The 26656-nt window shown below is 43.2% G+C and overlaps 1 protein-coding gene across 5 annotated transcripts in view; it reads right to left on the reverse strand.

The window, feature by feature from the left end:
• Positions 1-26656, reverse strand: part of TPO (thyroid peroxidase) — a 97513-nt gene that overhangs the window by 29279 nt on the left and 41578 nt on the right. For all 5 annotated transcript variants that reach the window (XM_081906103.1, XM_081906100.1, XM_081906102.1 and 2 more), the window contains exons 8-13: positions 18370-18885; positions 6467-6725; positions 4624-4794; positions 1915-2152; positions 858-1066; positions 114-284 (exon numbers count right to left, since the gene is read on the reverse strand). In XM_081906103.1, the coding sequence (XP_081762229.1) occupies positions 114-284; positions 858-1066; positions 1915-2152; positions 4624-4794; positions 6467-6725; positions 18370-18885 (1564 nt within the window). The remainder of the gene's footprint in view (positions 1-113; positions 285-857; positions 1067-1914; positions 2153-4623; positions 4795-6466; positions 6726-18369; positions 18886-26656) is intronic.

The following is a 26656-nucleotide window of genomic DNA, read 5'->3' on the forward strand; positions in this document are numbered from 1 at the left end:
CTACAGGATCCAAGTTTATTCAGCCCTCTAAAATTATTCATGTTTAAACATTCCAATGTGGCAATGCCATTCTTGCTAGAAGGTAGCAGACAAAACTTAAAAACCATAGGCACCTTGGCAGACCGGTGCTTTCAAATTCCATTTCCCCTGTATACAGGACAATTGTTCTTCTCCTAATAGCTCATATCCTTGGTGGCATGAGTAGGTAACAGTAAGTTTCCCTGCCTCTGAACAATGGACAAAGTCACCATGTTCCACTCTTGTTGGGAAACCACAATTCAACTCTAGAAGCAAAAACACAACATTTTTTTTAAAAAATATACATAATACATTAGTGTACATCGTCAAAACTGCATATACTGTTTTTGTTAAGATAAATTTGTACTAAAATGCTGATAAATTTTCATGTGAATTAAAACACAAATTGCTGCAAAATGTGGAGTACTAAATTTAAGTGTGGAAAAACGAGCAACTCAGGGAACTGAAATTACTAATCTTGAGTGAAGATATTCTATGACCACTCTTGGTCAGCAATTATGGGAGCTGGACCCCACTGTAGGACGGGGTAGAAATAATAAGATTACTATCATTATAAGTCCAGCCACATTTGGAGAGCTGCAGCTTTTCTATCCCTGTTCAAAGGCCTCAGATGGTGAATGCCGAGTCTGGGCTATTGTACCCTCTCATACCCTTTCATTCCTTTTGCCAAATGCAAAGGAATGAAACACAGCTTTGCCTGGTAGCAAGAAGATACTCAGACCATTTCATCCCAGCTGTCAAAACCTCCAGCATTCTCCTCATTTCTAAACATTCCAAATATTTGACAAAAGAGAGGATATTAATTTTTAGAATTTTACCTGGGTGAAACGTTTCCTGCCAAGCTCCTAAATGAACACTGGGTATATTTTCACAAGACTCAAAATCTTTAGGAAATTTCCCAAGTATGAAGGCATCAAGGGGCACTTCAGTGAGACCAGTGTTATCACAGATTAATCTGGATAAGGAATATTTTCTGAGTTCTTGCCTTTGATCTTCAGTGAAAACATTGTCATTTTCCCACCAAAATCTATGTAGAAACAAGACCAAAAAATATTGCAGGACAGGAGTGTAGGCCACAGTGTATTATGTTCCACCACTTGGCCCCACCTAGATATCAAACTTCTGAAACAATTGGCAATCCTGTTTCAAAGTTTGTTTTTTACCAAATCCAGTTTATTAAATATCCTTTTCAGGTATTCTAATCCCCTGTGTGATTAGAATTGCATGAGGGACAGCAAAGACAAGCGTGTTAGCTGCCATCCTCAAATTTGCTCATCAAATTTACAGATGACACTGAACTGGGAGAGGCAGATAATGCTACAGAAGAACAGAAGAAAGAATCAGGATTCAAGATGACCTTAACAGATTGGAGATCTGAGCCAAAGGAATTTCAATACAGACAAATGTAAGGTTCTACACTTAGGCAGAAAAAACCAGTGGCATAAATATAAGATGGGGGGACACCTGGCTTTCTAGTAGTACACGTGACAAGGATCTAGGGGTCTTAGTAGACCACAAGCTTATCATGAGTCAGCAGTGTGATGCAGCATCATAAAAAGCTAATGCTATTCTAGGATGCATCAACAGAAACATAGTGTCCCAATCAAGGAAAGTAATAGTCCCGTTCTATTCTGCTTTGGTCAGACCACACCTGGAGTACTGTGTCCAGTTCTGGGCACTACAATTTAAAGGAGGATATTGACAAGCTGGAATGTGTGCAGAGGAGGGAGACCAAAACGATAAAGGGTCTGGAAACCAAGCCTCGTGAGGAACAGTTGAGGGAATTGGGTATGCTTGGTTTGGAAAAGCAGAGACAGAGAACAGCTAATAATGCCTAAGCAGGGCTAATGGAAGGAACAATACAAGTAAACTTACCGATCACCATCTCTCAATGCTTTCATTTGTTTTCCAATTATGCATGCAAACAGTGGACCTGTTCTGGCATCTGGAAGCATGCTTTCTACTATGCCCGCTAGCCACAAATCTATGTTGTCAGGGTTTTTGTACAGTCCCATGATTTTTTCCACTGTCTTCCTGTTCTGTATCGCTTTTGTCAGGTCGCTTTCCGTCCTTAGCCTCGGCAGGTCACAGAATTCTCGCCAGTCATTGTAGCCTACAAATATGGCATTCGTAGAACAAATCAAACAAGGTTTCCCAACGGGAGCCCTGACAGCTTCCTGTGAGAGCTCTGCCCAGTTCCTAAAGTGCTTGATGCAAGCCTACCTGCAGTGATACTCTTGGACCTGGAATCCCTTCACTCTGATCTGAAATATGCGAGGCATGATCCTTAGAGGTGAATGGGGACAGTGTGGAGGAATGGTTAGAGTTCATACCTGGGAAGGTGTACCTGGGAACCATGAACCCTGTGGGGTGACTTTGGGCCATAGACATTACCTCTCAGCCTGACCTACCTCAAAGGGTTGTTGTGAAGATAAGCTGGAGGGGGGGGGAGAAGGGTTTATGACACCTTGAGCTCTTTGGGGGAAACATGAAATGTAATAGCAAATAATAAAATAAATTATTACTAATGGTCTGCTGGCCTCCTGAAAAATGTATTTGTCACATTAATATCCCACCCATCCTTTTAGGGTGCTTATCAAATGCAATCTTCATAACAACTTTGTAAGTAGACCAGGTTGAGAGACAATGATTTGTTGCAGGCAGGGGTGAGGGAAATAATGAAATGTGCTTATTATTTATTATTATTAATACCCCACCCATCTGACTGGGTTTCTGCACTCTGGACAGCTTGCAGCACATATTAAAAATTGTAAAACATCAGACATTTAAAATTTCCCATTACAGGGCCTGCCTTCAGGTGTATTCTAAAAGTCAGATAGTTGTTTATTTCCTTGACATCTGATGGGAGGGTGTTCTACTACCAAGAAGGTCATTAATGGTTGGGTGGGGATTTGAGACAGGTCTCCCAAATCCAAGTCCAGTGCCCTATCCACACAGCCACACCAGACTGGTGTCTTGCTTCAAATTAAGCTCTGTGAGGCAGTAAGTGGATGCTTTATATAGGGTGTATTTTATGCTTGAACCAGTACAGCATTATGATATACCAGCATTGCGTACATGTGATTCTGGTACCATAGGAAAATATAATAAGACAAATGTAGATACAGGTTGAAATTCTTGCGTACTGGGATTTGTACTAAATCTGCTTTGGTGTTATTCAATCCAATGCACAAACCAGTCAATAGATCTGTTCTAGCTAGCTCTTTTCTGGAATGGGTGGCTGATGATGAGAAGCTCTCTGTGGACCATTTGTGCCCGTTTTAAGGACTAAATGTAGCCTGGCTTGAAGTGGGAGAACAGGCTGTGTTCTCCTAATTAAGATAACAACGTATACCATGTTAATAACATAACATACATAATTTGTAAGGAGATGTTGAAGCTGCTGATAAAGACAAACTGAAGTTGTAGATCAAAATGTTCTTAAAGGCTTTAACTAAGCAGGAAAGAGTGCGCAAAAGTAAAACTATGCTCAGCTGCTATTAAAATGAAATAAACAACCACAGTGCACTGATTGCTAATACAATAATATTACATCCCAGTAAATTCATTGGGTTGTACCCAATGGTACCTTAGAGCAGTGTTTCCCAACCTTGGGTCTCCAGCTGCTGTTGGACTACAATTCCCATCATCCCTGACCATTGGTTTTGCTAGCAAGGGATGATGGGAGTTGTAGTCCAAAAACAGCTGGAGACCCAAGGTTGAGAAACACTGCCTTAGAGGACAGCACTTCCATTTCTAGAAGTCAGGCCACCTAATTTTGGCTGACAACCCCAACCATTTACTGTAGCCCACTGCACCACATCCCATTCTGTTCCAGAGAGTCCCAGACCCCTCAAGAACAGCTGGTGGGGTGGTTAAGAAGGTAAGAGGGATCAACAAAATCGGGGCTTTGCTTTGCACAGACAGAAGTCTCTTCTATTAATCTGGCTAGGCCTCCCACTTTGGCTAGTGAGGCTGTTTCAAACAATCCACACCCACCTGCTCTACACCTGATATCATATATGATGGGTGGGGCCTGGCCAAAAGGGGGCTTTGCAGGGACCTCAAATCAGCACTGCCTGCAAAGCCCTATTGCCCAGTGCTATAATATATTATGGGACGCGGGTGGCGCTGTGGGTAAAACCTCAACGCCTAGGACTTGCCGATCGCATGGTCGGCGGTTCAAATCCCCGCGGCGGGGTGAGCTCCCGTCGTTCGGTCCCAGCTCCTGCCCACCTAGCAGTTCGAAAGCACACTTAAGTGCAAGTAGATAAATAGGTACTGCTGTATAGCGGGAAGGTAAACGGCGTTTCTGTGTGCTGCTCTGGTGCTGGTTCGCCGGAGCAGCTTCGTCACGCTGGCCACGTGACCCGGAAGTGTCTGCGGACAGCGCTGGCTCCCGGCCTCTAGAGTGAGATGAGCGCACAACCCTAGAGTCTGTCAAGACTGGCCCGTATGGGCAGGGATACCTTTACCTTTACTATAATATGTTATAAGACACCTAGAGGCTTGGGCATAGGCAACACACAAATCCTGCTGCTGCTACTACTTCGACAAGATGTAGTTTTAAAGAACGCAGTATACCTGGGAGTCCATGATCACGTCCCCGCTGTAAATCTAACGATGCTAAATCCAAAGAGCCATTATGAGACAACACCACTAGCTTCTTGGTTAGCTCCTCATTCAGCAGCTGATCCTGTACCTGAAGTTTTGCAGCAGTTGCCAAAGTTCCTCTTAGCAGGGGATCCAAGCCACCTAAGAGTACAAAGAGAAGGTTACAAAGAGAAGGTAGGAGAGGTGAAGAGGCGGGCCACTCCATCACCTCTGCTGAAAGACCAACAGCTTTTGGGTTCCTGCTGCCCTTGAAATATTTCCATTCCAGCTGGTTGTTACAAAACCTCTGTCAAAAATCTACCTCCCTCCCATTTTTGTGTGTGCGTCACGTATTTTAGATTGCAGGCCTCAGAGCAAGGACTGTCTTATCACTGACATTTGAAAGCGTCTGTCTTATCATGGGCATTTTGGAGTGAGAAACAGGATAAAAATGCTTTAAATAAATGTATGCAGCCACAAATCCAGCACTGTCTTAAGATAAGTGCAAAAGTCCTTGATTTTCATCCAGCCAGCTAAGGACCCTTCACTAACTATGAATTGTGCTTTAACAGCTTTGCATGCATTTTTCTTCTAGTTTAAATAACGACAAAAAACCAAGCAACAAGGATTTAAAGATATTAACATCTTCCACTGAGTATTGTTAGGCAAATAATAGCAATATTATTTTCATTATTTTTCTTTATCAAATGTATAAATAAGCTAACTATAATTCTCTAGAGAAAGACAAGTACTATTTATAACATGATTTTTGAACTTGAATTTTTTATTAAAGTTTTCAGGTTTTCATTTCCACATTAACATCTTTTATTATACCCATACATTCAATGACTTTCCTCCTTCCCCTTCCAAGGTTCTTTTAATTTACCCATAATTCCTGCATATTCTTGTATATCCATTTAAATCGGTTTTCTCCATCCTCATTTTACACCCTTATAGATATATAATACTGTTGAAGTTTCCTTAATACTGCCAGCGTTTTCAACTATGTACAATTTTTAATGGGTCGCAGCCAATTAAGCCCTACTCAGAGTAGATCCATTGGACTGAATGGACAAGTTAGATGTGATTGGTAATTAAAGTCCAGCAGTAGGTTTACTTTGATCTTGATTTGATTGGATGCAGTCATATGGAAACTTGTTATTAAGATAAGGCTGCAACCTTATCATATTTATCTGGGAGTAAGACTCATTTAATAGGGCTTATTTCTGACCAGGTATACATAGTATTGTGCTGTAAAGCTAATATCAACAACAATAGGGCTCCAAGGGGACTTCTGGTGATTCCCTCATGAAGGAAGTTACAGGGAATCAGGCAGAGGGCCTTCTTGGTAGTTGTGCCCGCCCTGTGGAACACCCTCCCACCAGATGTCAGAGTCAAACTATTTTATGACCTTTTGTAGACATCTGAAGGCAACCCTGTGTTGAGAAGCTTTTAATGTTTGATGTTTTGCTCCTTTATATTTTGTTGGAAGCTGCCCAAAGAGGCTGGGGAAACCAAGTCAGATGTGTGGGGTACAGTAATTATAATTATTAAAACAGTAATGCTACACAAACCTCTCACTCTTCTTCCTTGTCCCTCCAAGCTGTAATTCATTCCACACAGATAAAATAACTGAATATTTCAATTTATTTTGGTTTTTTTTATATAACTTTGGAAATGCTAGTCAAGAAGAGAAAAACACCTCAGCACTTGCTCTTCATGGTCTGTTTAACAGTCTGAACAATGATGAAATCAAGACAAAATCTCCCTGTTTTACAAGTTGCTAATAACTTTGCAGTAATGCAAGAAAATGTGATAGTATTAAACAAAGTACCTTCTTTAATAAGTCTCCACGGGGTAAAAAAAGCTTCGTGCAATGGAAGATTAGGAAGATTTGGATCATTCTGATACTGTACGTCGAGTCTCTTTATGACTGGTTGAATTGCAGCATGGCCAAATCGAAAAGCTGCCGTAGTAAATACATTGGATACTGAAGGATTAATTGTGGGAACATAGCCTTTGTGAGCACCAATGTATTGGTTAAAAGCATCTGGTCCAATGATTTTTGGTATGTAGTCTCTTAGGGTAATAATCTGGGGGGGGGGGGAAATAAGGGAAACCAGAATATTTCAGTTAATAACAATGTTGTAGGAAGCCTATCGTGTGTTTGAACAAGACAAAGTCTTGCCAGATGTTAGTCTGGACTCCTTAGACATAGGGACATTCACTAGCAACAAGAGCCAAAGTCATATTTTTGTAAGCTAGGTGCCAAATAGCTCTTTAAATCAGGGTTATAATCACCAAAATGGAATGCCTAGATGCCATTTTGGGGCCAGACAGCTCAAAAGTTGTATTTTTCAGTACGACTTTTTGGTTCCTGAAATTCATTTTGATTGTGCAGATGAAACATAATGGGTAGAATTCTACAGGATGTGTGGCTGGTGTGTGAAAACAGCCAAGATCTAAGGATTCCCAGGCATGCACCAGATGGTGGAGACATCAGGCGTCATCCTGGCACCCGGGCATCTTCACTTGGTCACAAGTGGCCGATAGCCAGGTGCAAAATCCGCCTGGCGAGTTTCGAACGCTGATTGAAGATGGGGGGGGGCATTAATATCAGTGCCCCTTCCCTACCATGGAGAATTGTGGGAGTGGTTTCCCCAGATCAAGATTAGTTCAGCTGGAACTTTTCTAATAGGATGGGAAATTAAGCCACAGCCAACCTGGACCGGAGGTGTTCAGTATTCTCAAAATGTTAAGGGTGTTTCACTGCATTCTTTACTAATATTGTCTCCATGCTGATGGATCACCCAACAAAGATATAACTGTCTTTCTATGTTGTTATAGCCTGCTAGCTGACATTAAACAGAAAGTGTTCTATTATTGACCTAATGGCCCATCAGACTAACCTTTTGCAATGACCTTTATATAACGATATCTGAATCCACCTCTCTGTGTAGGCTAAGAGCTTAAGGCTGCAATCCCATCTGAGAGTAAGCTCCCTTGAACTTAATGGGACTTGCTTTTGGATGCACCTGTTGAGGATTCTGCTGCAAGGGAACTGTTTGTGCCATTTGAAAGTGACAAGGGAAAGACGCAAACTTTTGAAGCTGCCTAACAAAGCCCTTAGGGATGCGGGTGGCGCTGTGGGTTAAACCACAGAGCCTAGGACTTGCCGATCGGAAGGTTGGCAGTTCAAATCCCCACGACGGGGTGAGCTCCCGTTGCTCGGTCCCTGCTCCTGCCATCCTAACAGTTCAAAAGCACGTCAAAGTGCAAGTAGAAAAACAGGTACCACTCCAGCGGGAAGGTAAACGGTGTTTCCGTGTGCTGCTCTGGTTCGCCAGAAGCAGCTTAGTCATGCTGGCCACATGACCCGGAAGCTGTACGCCCACTCCCTTGGCCAATAAAGCGAGATGAGTGTCGCAAGCCCAGAGTCAGCCACAACTGGACCTAATGGTCAGGGATTCCTTTACCTTTAACAAAGCCCTTGGGGGAACATGTCTGTTCCTCTGGGTGGTGATGCTACTGTGGAAGGAGAAGTGACTACTTATGAGCCTTCTTGCTTCCCAGGATCAGTGCTAGAGTAGCGCAAACTGAGAAAATTGTCTCAGGTGGCAGGTATTAGCATGGCAGTGAATTGGGACCCACATCGTCAGATGCCATACTTGTTTGTCTCGCTATCGCCTGGCTGTCATTATTGGTGCTAACACTGGCCACCTACCTGCAGCTTCTAAGTTCTCTCTGCTTTGGTCTGGGGAAAGGGCAAGGGGGGGTCCTTCCTCAGAATGAGGCATTCTGGGTGAGGTGACCAGAACAGCAGCTGCTGTGATTTGCTGCTGCAGCAGCACAAGCACTCTCCCGGCCATGACGGAAGGGGAGGGGCAGGCTGAGAATCCGCCAGCGCTTTTAATGCAGCAGCAAAACATTGGGGGGTGGGGAGTAAATATGGGGGAAAGGGGGAAGAGCAAAGGGGTGGCAGCAACAAGGAGATAAAGGAGGAGTTAGCATTGGCAGGGGGAAACAGCAGAGGGGGTGGGTGGGTGAGTGTAGGGTGCCATAATTCTCCTGCCAGTCTTGTTGTCAGTCAGTCAGTCAGTTTTATTGCACATAGCCAAAGGCTGCCGCAACATACACAGAATCATTCAACAATTAAAAGAAAATATGCTGGATTAATACAAAAAACTTAAAACATTTATATTATCAAGGCATTACCTACTCTAAACAGAGCTATAAAAGTACATTAATATACAGGTTAAGACATTAAACAATAAAATCTATAGGCTAAAATAAACTACATGGCCACTAATATATTAAAAAATAAGGTTAATTAATAGAACGTGCAATTATATTCGGAGTTTGGTGATGAAGATAGAATATAGCTTGATGTAGATAGGGTCAAATAAATTCATCTCCTTTACAGTTGGTGGCTATCTTGTCTATATAATTTGCTCTAATTTTCCTAGCAACAGTTGCAAGGAGTGCTACACGCCAGGTCACATACTTACCTCTGTCTGCGAGGAGATATAAAATCATGTCAGAGGGGTTCTGGCCAGGGGACCTTGTCGTTATAGGTACTAAAAATCGTTCTCTTGCTTCATTATATAAGGGGCAGCACAAGATATAATGCACAAGGTCCTCTACTTCAGGTCATCCCCTAATGCAAACACGTTCGTTTGTTGGTATGCCTCTGTGTCTCCCATCTCTATAAGAAGAGTTTATTGTATTTAATCGTAACTCTGTAAAAGCTTTCCGAAGTTGCACAAAAGTCAGTTCATTGAAATAAGGTGTATGTTCGTGGGGTGCCAGTCTTGTTACTCCCTGCATGCTCATTCTGTATACAGTGGTACCTCGTGTTAAGTATTTAATTCGCTCCGGAGGTCCGTTCTTAACCTGAAACTGTTCTTAACCTGAAGCACCACTTTAGCTAATGGGGCCTCCAGCTGTTGCCGCGCTGCCGGAGCACAATTTCTGTTCTTATCCTGAAGCTAAGTTCTTAATCTGAAGCACTATTTCTGGGTTAGCAGAGTATGTAACCTGAAGCGTCTGTAACCCGAGGTACCACTGTATCGTTGAATATAAAGAGATATTCTGAAAATATGAAAACTCTGTACAGTACTCTAACCTCACAAAAAATTGAAAAGGAACCAGGCCTTTTAAAATCAGAGAAAATGGCAACCAAATCAATCAGTAGGTTGGGCTCTAATAAGGAAAGCTTACATTTGGGACTTTTGCGGGGGGGGGGGAGTAAGGAAAGTGGGAGAATGAGAGAGGTGTGGAAAAAGAGGTGTAGAAAAAGTGTATCGGATGGTGCTTCTCTCTCGACATCTCCACCTCCTTCTCTCTCTCAATTTTGCTCTCTCCCCCCTGCTTGGCAATGATGCTGAGAAAAAGATTCTATTTCCTAATTGTTCTGAGGGGATTTTGGGATGGAGGGGTGGCAGTGCATGTGATGTTGGGGCTTAACTCTTTCTAGCTGCCACTCCCTTGAAAATCGCCCTCACTGGCACACAAATTAGGCCTGATTGTGTGTGGGGGGGTTCACATGAGCTTCCCCCCTAACCCTAATTGCCATTGGAGGGTGATTTTCAGAATGACAGCCTGCAGGAAGGAAAGGGGTCACTCCCCCCAAAACTGCGGCTTCCTGGAAAATCGCCCTCTGTGCAGCAGTTAGTCTTAGGAAAATGGGCCCCAAAAATGTGACTAGATGTTTCTCTCCCCCAACACAACCCAACTCCTACTCTGTAGCTTAATTGCTGTGCAGGGCCAAGGGATACTCATGCTTTAGGCCGATCTATGGGTAAAGACCTATTTGTTCATAGGAATCTTCTTTCCTGTATGTAACACTGTCCACGTCTTAAAGACTATTTGGTCACAAAATCCATTTGATAGGTCTAAATGGGTCTATCAGCAGACAATTCATAGTTATCTTCAAAAAAACAACAACCCAAAAACCATACAGTTTGTTATAGAAATGCTGATAAGTGTTCCCCTGGCAAATTCTTTTGATAATGTAATAGGCTTATTGAAGCATATAGAGAAAAGCTTATAAGAAACACTGATCAAAAGAGAGGAAATGATACATTGCGATGAAAAATATGAAAACTGCATTGCAGATTTAAGATTACATTGGACTTAATAAAGCATAATGGGATGAATATGAAGTATAGAGAACTAATAAAATACATGATAGGTTTGATATAATATGCAATAAACTGAATGGACAAATGCACCCAGTGCTTTGATACAGTGCATATTGAAAAATTCAGGCAGGGATAACGTAGTTTCATCAGATAATGTGTTTCACTCTTTTTTTGGGGGGGGAGGGAGATTATTTTATTTTTTAACACCAAAAAGGCAAGTTCAGACAAACTACAAAAAGATGTGGCTCTCTCCAAGCCCTCGGTGTTCGCTCCAGAGCAGTTGCAAAGAGCTTTCAGTCATGCTCTTTGCAAATTAACAGTGCTCAAACAGCAAAGCCTGAAATATGATAGATTATTAAGAGGATGCCCATTGGATTGTAAGGTTCAACTTTCCTACACAATGCCTGCTAGATCATTAGTCCTGCTGGAAGGTAGGAGCATAGATGTCACAGAGACTCATTTGTGGAGGGCAATCAAACACATTGTTGCTGTTGCTGTTGCTATGATGCATTCTGTTTCCCAGCAATATCTCGAATGCATTGAAATTTCCCCAGCAGTCCTATGGTTTTTGACAGCCAATGTGCACCCTCAGTTGTGTACCTTCATTTCTGATCTATCAGATGCCACCTGAAGCAGCTCACTTCACCCTGATCCATGGCAGGATCACCCCTCATGATCTCATGTTGTCCTAGTGCTTATGGAAATGCTAATATCCTACTACATTTGGTATAAATTCATTCCAAATGTTATCGTATTTATCCATACAGAGCCTGTGCCTGTAAGCAGCCTCTTCATAAATTGCCAATGATGTCAGTCCATTGATTGAAGGGTATCATATCTTTATTTTTCCAATTCCTCTTGGCCATTAGGGCACAGAGAAATCCATTTCCGTTGATAATTTCCATACTGCAGGTATATAGTTCAATAAAATATTCTCTGCCTAAAGATTAAACTTTTTCTGCAGGTTTTGAGAGAAAGCGCTGGACTGTGTTAAGTACAGAACGAGATACAAAAATAATGTGTTTCAGAGAGGCATTGTCCTTGCCACATCACCAACACTGAGCTGTCTTAGCTAACTCTTTTTTTATACAACCGTAAAGGGGTCCAATAAACTCTAAATATTATTTGCTGTTGTATTGGTCTTAAATTGAATGACACCTTAGGTATTGAAGCCAATACAGTGGTACCTCGGGTTACATACGCTTCAGGTTACAGACTCCGCTAACCCAGAAATAGTACCTCGGGTTAAGAACTTTGCTTCAGGATGAGAACAGAAATCGTGCTCCGGGGGCACGGCGGCAGCAGGAGGCCCTATTAGCTAAAGTAGTGCTTCAGGTTAAGAACAGTTTCAGGTTAAGGATGGACCTCCGGAACGTATTAAGTACTTAACCCAAGGTACCACTGTACAGTTTCCCACTGTCTGGGTAATAACGAACTTGTCAAAAACTTAATGGGGGGGGGAATGTTTGCCATTATTTTAAGTTGCTGGTGCAAGCTACAATCCATCCCACCCCCACCCTTTTGCTGGGCTGTAGGTGGTTTGGGTTGAGCCAAGGAGCCCCTCCACTTGCTTTCAGCAGCTCAGCCAGTATACCCCTGCCCACCACTAATGGATTGATGCCTGCATCACTCTTCTGCCCACAGCATGTACAAGTGGAAGGAAGGCTTTCAGTGGTATCCACATTGGGAAAACCAAGCAGACAGTCCTGAAATGAGGCATTCTAAGGTGGGGCAGGGCTGAACCAGCCTGGGATCCACTAGATCCTGAGCAGCTCTCACAGTTGGCGCTGGCAGGCGTCGTGCCTGATCCGAGCCTGGCCGCAGTGTAATCTGAGGCTTGTACAGGGATCAGGACCCATCTTCCTGCCCCCGCCCCTTACACCACTGCCACTGCAGCAGCGGGTTTAGATTGCAGTCCTACTTGCAAATAGTACATGGGCACGTTCTCCTTCCAGGAGCTCATCAATGATATTTAACTAAATGGTAATATTTAACACTTATGAATTGTATCTAACTGGAGTAGCAATTGGTTGCATCCCCAGGCTGTTGTCCCATCAGAAACCCTGGTAATCTGCTGCTATTTTAAAAGCAGGATTCAAACTAATTAGAGCAAAAGGACCTGCCTTCAATTCTGGACACCTTCCATATCCCACATATAATAACTTTCTGCAGCTTGAAATAAGGCTTCAAATACTGATGGGGTAATCACTATCATATATGGCACCAGTTGCTCCTGGCGTGGCAGGAAATTGAACAACTGGATGCATCACTAGCATGATCTGACTGTCCCTTTAAATTAGATGTCTGCTTTTCAACACGAGATCCCTAAAGTGCAGAGCTTCCTGCACTGGGCACAATTTAAGACTGTGCCTTACTACCAAAGGGAAAGAAAAGGACACATCCGTATTCGGCCAGCCTTTGTTGCGAGAAATGGTCTGTATTGTGCAGTGGAGACATTCAGTCCAGCTAAGAAAAATAAAATAAAACACACAACTTTCACCTTGACAATGTAGCTTTGTGACCTGAATTGAGCAGATCCACTGAAAAGAAGGCAAAAGGAATAGAAATTGAAAGTCTGCCAGCAGCCAGCCCTCCTCTTCAGGGGCATCATCTGTGGAAGTGCCTTGGAAGTTAAATATGTCTGAGCAGGAAGAGCAAATAGAGGTTTTTTTTTTAAAAAAAGAATTAAATGAGATACGAGAATGAAGCTAAGATTGCATCTGCAGTAGATGTCTTTTCTGATGGAAATGTGTAAACTAAGTTTGAGCTCCATGCAGTGGCATAGCATGGGGGGTGCAGGGGGGGCGGCTGCACCAGGCACAACATCTGGGGGTTAGGGGGCGCAAATTACTTGCCTTGCCCCGGGTGCTGACAACCCACGCTACGCCACTGGCTCCATGCAGCAAAAACGGAGTGCCAGAACATCGGCATCAGTGCAGTCCTCGAGAGCTCAATGCAGATACAGTCCTTCAAGGAAACCCCAAGCCCAAGAGGATGCCATTGTGGTTAGTGAGCAGAGGCAAGGAAGCATTTAGAGGCAAGGCGGCTTCCTTCAGGAACTGGAAGCCTTGCCCAAATGAGAATAAAATGGAACACAAAAGAAATGCAAGCAAACAATAAGGTTGCTACCTAAAGTCTGGGACACAGAGTGGGGATTCACACCCTTTCTGTGATTCTTTAGAGGTGCTTTAGCAGTGAATGCCCTGCACTGGTAGTGGGCTGGACTCGATGACCTTTGAGGTCCCTTCCATTTCTGTGATTCACTTTTCTGATTTAGAACTAGGTTGCCTGTCTTAAGAGCATGGGGAGTGTCTAACTGGGTGTGACACAGAGATCTGGGCACTTGCTATCTTTCCATTTTTATGTCCCCATATAGAAAAATACAGTGTTGTCTTCATAAAGTATTTTTTATGTGTGGGTGTATGGATGGAAAAAAACAATAGTGCTGAATAAATCCTTCGTAATGATATTTTCCCAGAGGAAAAAATATTTTCAATTGCCTTTGTTCTCAGAGAATCTAAATCTTTCTTTAATAAGGCTACAAAAGTTCACTGTTAAAGCTTTGACTTTCCAGTTTTGCATATTTAGTTGTTTAGTCGTGTCCGACTCTTCATGACCCCATGGACCAGAGCATGCCAGACACTCCTGTCTTTCACTGCCTCCCACAGTTTGGTCAAACTCATGCTGGTAGCTTCGAGAACACTGTCCAACCATCTCGTCCTCTGTCGTCCCCTTCTCCTTGTGCCCTCCATCTTTCCCAACATCAGGGTCTTTTCCAGGGAGTCTTCTCTTCACATGAGGTGGCCCAAGTATTGGAGCCTCAGCTTCATGATCTGTCCTTCCAGTGAGCACTCAGGGCTGATTTCCTTCATAATGGATAGGTTTGATCTTCTTGCAGCCCATGGGACTCTCAAGAGTCTCCTCCAGCACCATAATTCAAAAGCATCAATTCTTCGGCGATCAGCCTTCTTTATGGTTTAGCTCTCACTTCCATACATCACTACTGGGAAAACCATAGCTTTAACTATACAGACCTTTGTCGGCAAGGTGATGTCTCTGCTTTTAAAGATGCTGTCTAGGTTTGTCATTGCTATTCTCCCAAGAAGCAGGCGTATTAGTGTACCAAACAAAACAAGGGTTTTCCTTTTCCTCACCCTTTTGCTGTATCTGCTCTCTCTTTCTCAGCCTCCTGCAATATTTCCCCCCCCCCCCAAGGTTATAGCTGCGCGGAAAGAACTCTTGGAGTGTAAACGCATGGGCAACCTCAACTGTGGAGGCTGCTGACGCTCTAAGTAGCCGAGTTGCATATAGAGTTGGCATGTGTGTCCCTGAACTGACTAAATCCACTCCAAATCATTTCTAATGTGCCACAGGCTGATCTCATTAATCTCTGATACTCAGACAGATGATGAGTAGCCCAGAGTCATACACAGAAAATGCCTTTTGGAAATTATTTTGTCTGAGGGCAGAATGTGTCTGATTCCAAGACACTAACATTTGAGTGCCCAGAAGCCTAGTGTGCATTGGGTTTCTTCTTCTTCTTTCCAGATTTGTTCAGTGCTAACTACTGCCAAAAAGCCATTCTGAGCCTTTCAAGGCAATTATTTTAAAGCAAACAGCACATTTAAGACAGAGGGACTTGCAAAGTGCGTGCGAGGAAGCTATAAGGAAGACTGATGTTCAGGGTCGTTAAGAGATTTTTATTTAAGATTAAATGAAGTGTGCAATCTTTTTGTATCCTAATTAGAATTCTCACATAGAAATGTGAACAGCTTCATAAAGAGCATAACTTAGACGGTCTGATGCCCAGCTCCAAATGAGAGATGCAGGAATAACTTTTGCTATATATTTTATTGCCATTAGGTGGCATATTTCTCTTCACAAAGGCAACTATAGTCCAGTTGCCCAAAGTCAAAATCTGCTTTTGGGAACATGAATCGGGCTGCCAGAAGGCATAACCACGTATTCTGATCTTGGACTCAGCTATACAGCAGCAAATAAAACGTTTTAAGTGTGTTGTGAAGTGCATTATACAAATTTGACACTAGATGGCGATGGTGAGCTATGGCAAATTCAATATATTTTTCAAAACTTTTTTTTTTAAAAAAAGAATTTCACAATGTTTTTCATATGTGTCTAGATTCCACCCTTCTCTTCCTGTATATCATTGTAAGATGGAAGGAACATTCCTCCTCCTGTTGCAACACTATATCTTCTCCCACTGTCCTCCATTTGTTGGGGTGCAGAACTTCTGCACTGCAGATCCTTTTCTGCTTGTGGAGGATACCTGTGCCATTTACAGCCCTGATCGTCTAGTTTAGCCTGCATAGTGTGGAGGATCCATGAGTGGTAGTGACAGTGAAATGACGGAGGGGGCAGGCTTTGTGGGCACATCCTGCTCTTCTGAACACATGAACAGGACTACTGTGTGATGAACTCACCTTTGTTGAGTATGAGCAGTTTCTCAGAATGGCAGGTATATGCACCTGATCAGTGTTGCATGCTGTTATTGGATCAGTAGGCAGACCACTGAACTTCTCGCCTTAGACATAGGAAGCTAATAGAACATTTATCCTTTCTCTCTCTCTATGGTAGAGTTTTCAAGTGATCAGTTATTTCTTGAGAAGAAAAAACAAAGTCTAGCATGCATATATATATATATATATATGCATGCTAGACTTTGTTTTTTCTTCTTCTCAAGAAATAACTGATCACTTGAAAGCTCTACCAGGCTGCTATGTGTGGGTTTGCTTTTATTGATCAATCTGTCCATGTGCCCAGGATGAGCAAGTCCTTGTCTATCGATGCCCCAGAATAAGCTGATAGATTTCTGAGGTGGAAGCACGAATACTGCTTGGAATTACAGGTGCACAGTCACATGCTCCAATGATCCTCTGTGTAGAAAAACCATCTTTACAAATAGAAAATCTTGCTTTCTGATCTGCAAATGAACTTTTCACACTTGAGGTCACATAAAAAACCTCTTCCCTGATGTGGCGCAGTCCTCACTATGGAACACTCACTTCTGGGTTTCCATCGTTCGGGAGCCAAGGCAATTGAGATCCAAGGTATGACTGTATAGGTTTTGTATAAGAGGTAGGGCAGCTACTTGCACATTGCCCCCAAATGGAAAGTACATTATTAGAAGAGGACAAAATATTAATCAGATTTGCATAAGATTCGCACAGGCTAATTAAGATGTATAGGTGCAAATTTAGAAACAATTAGTATGATTTAAATAGAAACACAATCCACCCAAAAATAGTGAAAAAGATTGTGGCCAGGTGACCTGTATCCAGTCCACTGTCTAGATGCAAAATGTAGATCATCAACTTCAAGGCCCTGTAAATGCAAGAAACGAACTGGATTCCACCCATGTTCTGTAAATTACTCATGCTCCAGGCTAGCGTTGCCATATTCCAAGAAGTAAAATTCCAGACACAAAAGTTGTTCAGCTTTATTGGGGGAAATGAAACTTCTCCCTTGTTGAGCAACCCTACTCCAGGCTCATGTAAGCAGCTGGAAAGAGAAATAGGATTCCTTCACAAAGCACTATATGTATGTGTGTGTAATCTACCCTTATAATTTTTCATCTTGCTTCATGTGGTAAAGGGCGTTAGAGGCAAAGCGTTTGTGCACCGTAAATCTCTAATCTCTTTTAAGGAGTGCAGTTACATGCCTACAAAATGCAGTTTTGCAAACTATGCCCCCAAAGGACTGTAAGGTAGAACTATAAAGTGGAACTATAAAGAGAAGTTATCCAGGATAAAACGCACAGGGCAGCAGAACTTGCCAGAAAAGAATGAGAGAAAATTGAAAGCATAGACTTAAGAGATGAAACAAGCTAAGTACTCTCCACCCCTCTTCAAATAGTTGGAAACTCTGTAGACAAGGAGAATAAAGCTCATGGACGATATGCCTGCTAGACATAATAAAGGTAAAGGGACCCCTGACCATTAGGTCCAGTTGTGGCTGACTCTGGGGTTGCGGCGCTCATCTCGCTTTATTGGCCGAAGGAGCCAGCGTACAGCTTCCGGGTCATGTGGCCAGCATGACTAAGCCGCTTCTGGCGAACCAGAGCAGCGCACGGAAACACAGTTTACCTTCCCGCTGGAGCGGTACCTATTTATCTACTTGCACTTTGATGTGCTTTTGAACTGCACCCCGTTGCCGGGATTCGAACCGCCAACCTTCTGATCGGCAAGTCCTAGGCTCTGTGGTTTAACCCACAGCGCCACCCATGTCCCTACCTTGGCCCCTAGGAGTTGGCTAATAGGGTGCAGGGCGTGTGTGCAGAGTGACTTGGGATAACAGGCAGCTTGCAGATAGAGAGGGCGCAGTGATGTGATTGATGCCTACTGGTCCAAACCCATGTCAACACTTCTTTTTTGCATAGGCTCAGTGCTCTGGAGCCCTGAAAAGAGCAGTTGATATGCATGGCCCAACTTGCATCTCCAACTGAACAAGGGCAGGAACCGTGGGTGCACTCCTCACCCCCTCCCATGTTTATTTATGCAAACACACTTTGTTATTTGTGTAGTGTCAGAATCAAAAAGTATGACGCGCAATGACATGCAGGTAAATGTCAGCTTACCTGATGCAGCGCGCCAACGATTTTGCGGGCCTCTTGATAGATAGTTTCAGGACTCCAGTGAGGGTTGACTTTCTTCAGTGCTTTTGCCAGGCGGTTGTGCTCTCGCAACCAAAGTGTATGCATAGCTGCCAGTGAAGGGACTTCACTAGCTCGACTGTCTCCTGCCATGAAGCATTCAATCCTTTCTTTCTTGTCCGCCTTGGGGTCTTGGGTGCAAAGGGAAGGCACCTGGGCCACAAAAGGAAGGTATTCACGGCCATTGTCAAAATATTGCGTGTTTATTCTCAGGAGGCCCTCTTCGCTTGTCAGGTTCCTCAGTTTGTTCTCTGTTGCAGGCGTGCTGCCATAAACAGTCGATGCGTCAAGGAAGGAGGTGAGGCTGTTAATCTGTTGCCTTGGATTTAAGACAGAGAGGTTTCCTATGAGAAATCCTTGGTGACCAGTGGCACATGCAGGGGATGAGCGGTAAAATGGCAGGCAGCTCAGGCTCGTAGAGAACGTATCATTGGCAAAAACCTGTGGATTAGGTAAAAAACCTTTTGTTAGGGAACATACTGCACAACTATGACACAACTCTTGCTGATGCACATGTGGCTGAACTTGTAGGGCTGCTTCTTATGGTGTATTGTGCACACAGTGGATTAGATCTCTGAGTGGAAGGCCTCTTTCATTTTCATGACACATCAGTTGAAATATACTCGGAGTGGAGAGTGGATTTCATGCTCTTTATTCAGCTCATAGTGGTGAGGAGGAATGAATGTTTCCCCAAAATATCTGCTTTATATACATTATTTACACAATGGGCTGCCCGTGATTGGCTAATTCCGGGATTCTCCTGTAGGCCAATCAGGTTATGGATTCACTTCCACCTGGAGCTGGATTGGGTGGCTCCTGCGGACCAATAAGACTGCTGAATTGTTCTAGGACCAATCAGACTGCTGCCTTTTGGATCCTATTCAACTCAGTACATAACACCAGTTGTCAAGGGAACAGGGGCATGAGCACAAATCACACCCTTCCCCTTGCACTTGGCATAAAGCAGTTTAATGCCCTTGTTTAGAAAGGACAAATCCTTTTAGTTGTTACTGTTAAACAGTTGAGCTCTATAGACAAATTAAAGGAATATATTGATATATATTTTTGCTGTTTTGCAGGTCTGATTGTCTTCCATTTTACAGTTCCAGGTCTTTATTTGAAATTTATTCAGTGGAAAATCTGCAGTTTCAGTTTAGGCATCAGTTAATACCCCATCAATACATAATCACTCAAAGGGCCCCCAAGTTTTAATGGACACAGATATCATTTGCAGTTTCACAACATATGGGCTCTGTTTTTAAAAACTGTTTTTTTGTGGGGTGAGGGGGAAGAGTTAAAATATGAGAATATATAGGGTGTTGGTCTTGTAAATACGTGTATTACTCATGTGAATGACAAAGTGGTTGAACAGGCATAATTGGAATAAGGCGGCCCTTCAAGTAAACTGTTCCTAAGCTGCTAAGGGCTTCATAGTAACACTTTGAATTTGGCCCAGTAACAAATTGACAGCCACTGTCGATCTCTGAGCAGAGGTACATTATGCTGACACCAGTCTCAGCTACCACCAAGGCTACCTAGGTCTCCAGGGATGAAGCTGGAACCAGAAGGCAGATTGCATTCCTGCTCCTTCAGAGGAAGTGCAATCCTGTCCAGGGCAGGCAATTGGCAAATTTCTCAGATATTTGTAAGAATGACGGGAGGTTTTCAGTAGCCCACCAGAATAAAGGTATGTATGTGTGTGTGTATGTGCAGTATTTGAAAATGAAGGGTGCACAAAATCCACATACACATTTTTTTACCTGACATACCTACAAGAAAATACGACTTAGAAATGTGTTTCTCCCCCTGGCCAGACAAAATGAGGGTCAGCTGGCTTAGCAGATGCTGGGAAAGAGAGAATGAAAGCAAGGTGTTGGGACAGTAGACCTGTGTGTACACATGGCCGTCCTACAACCCCTAAGCTAACCTGGTGCCCTCAGCTGCAGGGAAGGATGTTGTTCTGCTACTGGTATTGAAGTAGGTTTCTGTGCACAGAATGGGAGATGATGGAACTCCATCTTGTCCTTTGCCTCCAAAGGAATCAAATTGTCGTCGGGAGGCCCTGTTGCCCCTACCCATTTTGTCTGAAGTTTAGCAACGCATCACCTAATGTAATGAACTATGACAAGGCAGGATAAGAAAAATGGGTCGTTCCCTCATGGGGCAGTCCTCAGTGAGAACTCTCAGTTGTGAATTTCAAAAGATAACCAAACTTTGGAAAGAGGACACATTTTCTCTGCCATTATGTATGATTGTTAAGGAAGGGCTGGTACTTTTCAATACAGTTTGCTAAAATAACCCCTCAAGGGAAACCTCTGCAGTGCTTTGATAAAGAAAAAAAGCACCAGCTTTGTAGAGATTGCTGACCTAATCCACCTTTTCTTCTGTTTGCTGTTGAGAGTAGTTCTTTTTTTTTTAAGCGTATACTCTAGAAGTCAAGATAAGCTCTATAAACCCCTATATTAATCTTGCAGGTATCATATATTACATTATAAATGCATCAAATCTGTTCCATGTTCAAGGTGCTATTAACAAACAAAAAGGGGATTTTTAAATTTGTGTTAATGCAGGTGGAGAAAAACCAGACTGAGTGGGGGAAATGCCAGGCACACAGAGGGGAAATCTGGGATTTAAATGAGATGATGAGGGCTGAAGGATACTTCTAATGGAGCTTTAAAATCTGTGGCTTAATGACATTTCCCCCCCACATTATTCAATAGGCCATGTTGGTATTTTTTTTTTCTAAAATAGCACTGAAAACTCATTACTGTGGGGAATGTTATCAAGGAGGCTATTATGTTAAATACTTGCTTATCTTCTAAGCTGATTAAAACTTGTTTGATTAATAAATGCTCCCACTTCTTTGCTCATTAGTTTAGTGGAAACAGTTCCAAGGAGTGATCCTTTATTTTGACAATGAATATTTCTCTGGTTAATCGTGGCCTTTATTGCCTCTGTTGTGTAATCAAGTGTTTTCTTTGCTTGATGTTCCCCTGATGCAGTATTTGCCTCCTTTATTAATTTGGTCGTTTAGATGCATCTTATTTTCCCTTTCAATTGAAGGGAAGGAATTTTTAGAATCCAATGGACCTCCATTCCCCCAGCTGAAAATAAACCTAAACCCAGGTAACTCCCATTGCTCATATCCACCCCTCTTTCATTCTTCTCTTCCTTTCCCAATTTAAACTGTAAATTCCTCAGAGCCAGAGCACCATGTGAATCTATGGCAACACTGTTCCTACTATTGCTTGGTATGACTATATTGGATCCTATATTCTTTTGAAATGCTGTTTGTGAAGTAGAATCTGAATAAATTCTCTAGGCATTTAATTACTTAGTGAACTAAGGTGAAAAGTTTCTTGCAACACACCAAGTGGCAGCAGGGGGCGGGGTAGGAATCTGTCAGTTTTTGTTCCTCCCCATTTCTCGTTTCCCCATTCTTAAGTTCTCTACATTTTTAAAAGTCCCCTTGAAAGCTCACCAGCATTTTTGTGTGGATTTCTCCTAATATACATACTTCCGACAAGCATATCTACATGCCTCTAGCTACCATCCCAAACATACCTGTCAGAGCCACCCGTCTGGTCCCAGCTCACAAGAGACCCAACTCCAATCCGGTTTATTTACAGAAAGTCTTTATTGAAGATCATGGTTGCGTTTACATTCCATCTTTGTGACTCTACGTCTGTAACGTTAGACCGCTGAAGTCCCCTCTGAATCCGTACCGCCTCGGCACCAATTTAAGAGGCTTGTGCTGGACCACCTCTTCCTCTCCTTCCTTTTCCGCAGGATCTTTCTGCCCCCCTGGGTTCCCCCTCGCCGGGACTCGCCCGAGGCTGAATCCTCTGATGCCTCTGCCCCCCTCCTTCTCGCTTTGGGGCCGGGCTCCTCCCCAGGGCTCTCCTCACTTCCGCGCGCCTCTACATTTGAACTTGGCGCGCGTACGTTGCTTCTGACCTTTCTCTCGACCGCTACACTGCTCCCGGTGCTACTCTCCACCCCCTCCGGCTGAGCGTCCTGCTCCGATCTCCTTCCCCTGTCTCCTTCTTGCTCTGCTCCCTCTGACACACTGGTAACTCCACCCCCTTCACCCCGTTCCGGCTGAGAAGCCGGCTCCGGTGTCCAACTCCCACTGGGGCTTCTCCCTTCGCTCCCCTGCTCCTCACTGCTTCCCCCTTGGCCTCCCTTTGGTCTGACCAGGGGGGCTCCCTTTTGTGAGTCCTCTGACTCACTGGACAGACTCATGGACGACCTCTGGTCATCGTCATCCTCCTCCTCATCTCTCTGGGATTCTTCCCCCTCGCTCTCTGTCTCCTCCCCCATCTGCTCTTCTCTCCCTGAAACCCTGACAATACCAAACAGTCCATTGTATATAGCCAGGCACTACGTTACAGCCGCATCTGTTCCAATTCTACAGACAGAGACTCTCACCTAAGAAATCTACAGCAAACCTTTTTAGAACTAAAATACCCAACAGATGAAGTTAGACAACAGATCAACAGAGCCAGACTGATACTCAGAGAGAACTTGCTGCAAGACAGACCCAAAAAAGAAAATAACAGAACACCTCTAGTCATCACATACAGCTCCCAAGTTAAAACAGTACAACGCATCATCAGAGATCTACAACCTCTCCTGGACAATGACAGTTCTCTTTCTCAAGCTCTGGGAGGAAGACCTTTCATTGCCTACAGACAGCCACCCAGTCTTAAACAACTCCTAACCCACAATAATACTACAACCAGACCTAACACGGACACTGGCACCAGAGCCTGCAATAAACCCAGATGCCCACTTTGCTGCCACATACACCCGGACAACACCATTACTGGCCCCAACAACATCACACATACCATCCCGGGACTATTTCATTGCTCATCGTCTAACATTGTGTATGCCATCAAATGCCAACAGTGTCCTTCAGCTCTCTATATTGGACAAACAGGCCAGACCTTACGCCAAAGAATAAACGGACATAAATCGGACATCAGGAATCACAAGACAGAGAAACCAGTAGGAGAACACTTCAATCTCCCAGGACATTCTATACAAGATCTCAAAGTAGCTGTTTTACTACAAAGGAATTTCAGAAATAGACTGGAAAGAGAAGCTGCTGAATTGCAACTTATCACCAAACTTAAAACCATGGAGAAACCTGGTCTGAACAAAGACCTTGGATTCTTATCTCATTATACATGACAAAGCCATTTTTCACCTTTTCACCCCTTGCTTTTTCCTGTAAGACCTATTGCAGTCGTTAAGAGTCGTCAACAGGCTCATCACAGCTATCTGCCAATCACCCATTCCCACCACCCTTCTGAGTAATACCCCTCCCCACCTTCTCACTATATAGAAGGGTCTGGAAACTTCTGTTTCAGTGTATCTGAAGAAGTGTGCATGCACACGAAAGCTCATACCAAGAACTGACTTAGTTGGTCTTTAAGGTGCTACTGTAGGAATTTTTTTTGTTTTGACTATGGCAGACCAACACGGCTACCTATCTGTAACTAATACATACTTCTGTATGCAATTTTTCCTCAAATACACATTTCTGCAAAGAAATTTCCCCTCATGCAATTCATTTTGTATGTTATTACCCCTTCATTTACGTATTTTAATGTATTTCTTTATGTCCTTACTATGTTCCTTTTTAAGTGACATCAAACATGCCTCATGTCTTCTTGTTCATGCAACCGATAACTCTTACTGTAGTGTATTTACATGAAGCCATTTCCTTTGCACAGTACCATGCCAGAAGGAAAGTTCAGCTTGTCTATTACAAGGGGAAAATATAGGGGCATAATTTTGTACCTGAAAGTTTTCCCTTCTGTGGTTCATTGCAGTTCTTTGGGCAAATTGCGTTAGAGATGGTGCATTGGAGCCAAAACATAGATGCCTTCTTCTCCCCACCCTCAATGATCCTGACCCAAATAAGCCCCTCCCTTAGATGCCTTCTTCTCCCCACCCTCAATGATCCTGACCCAAATAAGCCCCTCCCTTAGACACTTCTTTTTTTCTAGAAAAGAAAAATAGTTGCGTGTCGAGGTCCCCAAGACACCCCCCAATAAAACACAAGTGACACATTATTTTTGTTTTAGGTTTTTGGCATAATTTTGGCCACTACTTTATTAAATTACAAGCAATGTGAGTGGTTGCTTAGGCATTAGTTGCGACTATCTGACCCTGCATGGGGATAGTCTGACATTCACACGCCTGCGAAGTCAGAAAAGGCTAAAACACCCGGGGAGAGAGACGGGACTGGGAACCATGCCTCACCTCTCCCCAGAATGCTCCCAGGGGCTCTTGTGTGGCCCTAGCCCCTTGCCAGAGGGTTCGGACAAAAGCACAGTGAGCCCCTGGGTTCCTTTAATGGAAAACCCTTGCAGTAGCAGCACTTTTGGAGGGGCAGGCACAGCCAAATCCACACCCCTCCACCAACCACTTCCCAAACCAATGTCTAACCGCAACCTTACAAGTTGTGACGATTTGCTACGCAGTAGGCAAAAACCAAATGGCACCAGCCAATCAACCAAGTGGACAAAATTCCTACCAGGCCCCTGCCCCCAAAGCAGACGACCCCATGACAGGCATAGCAAGGTCAAGCAAACAGCCTAAAATAGGGAGGGAGGGAGGGTGATCCGATGCACCCAGCAAAAAGAGGAAGCTCAACGCTGTGTGCAGGGCATTTAAAGACTAGGGCTGTCAATCAAAAAATGGCAACATATAATACTCTCCAGCAACAACCTGCCCTCTCCTAATGGTGGCCAAACTCTTTCCCACCCAGCAACAGCAGGGTGTCTTGCTAGCCCCTACCGCAACACGTGATCTCCATGAAGGAGAACACGCTATGTGGTGTTCCAATCACAGAACCACTGTGAAACATCATCCTACATAGACCCCAAATCCTATGTGATCTGTAAGAGTAACACCAATGCTTGCAACAATTGTATGTACCTAGGAGACATCATCAATGCTCCAAAAAATGTGCTCTGAGAAATTACAGGACGAAAATGAACTAGGCTCCTTTTGGTAGTTCACCTCATTTCCCAGCGCTAACTCAGAAGAAAAGCTCTGCCGGATAAGATTAAATGAATTTAAAGACTTCGATGCACATGGAAAGGAGTATCAGGCTGTATTTTCAACCTGCATACCTTTATCTGAATACCTGAACAGAGCCCCAATACATATGCGGGGCTCTGTCCACACAACTGTCATTGAGAACACAAAGTTACCAATTGTGTAGACCGGAGATGGGCAATCTGTGGCCCTCCAGATGTTGCTGGACTTCTAACTCATCCCTGTCAGGGGCTGATGGGAGTTGGAGCCTGACAATATGTGGAAGGCTACAGGTTCCTCATCCTGGGCAAGTACTGCTGTATGCAAGAGAACCTTTGCAAACACTCACATGATCTATGGATCCTAGGGCAGTACCTTGCCTAAACTAGTGACCTTCTAGGTGCCTTCTGCCTCCTCCTTTGGCAGGAAGATAACAACCCACCTCGGTTATTTGATGAACTCTATCAATAAAGAAATACTTCTAGAACAGGATTCTAGCTCTGCTTAAAAGTACCCACCTGACCTTAGCTTTTCACATTGAAGAGTTAGAGAGCAGATCCTCTGCTTAAAATTAGAGGCAGTATATTCACAGGATGTTTCATCCTGAATCATTAGAAGAAAATATTTTCAGCTATTTAATTGTATTTATCACCAAGGCTATTTTAAATAAAATATAATTACGACGCTGACTTTTTTTTTATTAATTACTGCAGAGGCCATCAAATAGCTACCAGCTATTAAAATCTCTCTTTGAATTGTAATTATCATACTCAAGAGGGTCCTTCTATTTTGAGAAAAGAAATCCGTTGCTCAGAGGGATGTTTCTTATTCTCAATCCTTAAGAAAGGAACGTAAATAAATCGAGGTTGAAAAACAAACCCTAAAACACAAATTGTTCAAAGGGGCAGATAATCCATTTAATTGCATTGGGCACATTTAATAGAACTGGCTAGTTTCTTGTGATTTGAATCATATGTTTTAATGCTTTCAAATAAATAAATAAATAAATAAATAAATAAATAAATAAATAAATAGCTAGCAGATAGATAGATAGATAGATAGATAGATGATAGCATATTTGTTAATAAGGTAAAACAAAAAAAATTCCTTCCAGTAGCACCTTAAAGACCAACTAAGTTAGTTCTTGGTATGAGCT

The sequence above is a fragment of the Podarcis melisellensis genome, assembly GCF_964234715.1.
Source record: "Podarcis melisellensis genome assembly, chromosome: 3".
In the NCBI taxonomy this organism is placed as follows: Eukaryota; Metazoa; Chordata; class Lepidosauria; order Squamata; family Lacertidae; genus Podarcis; species Podarcis melisellensis.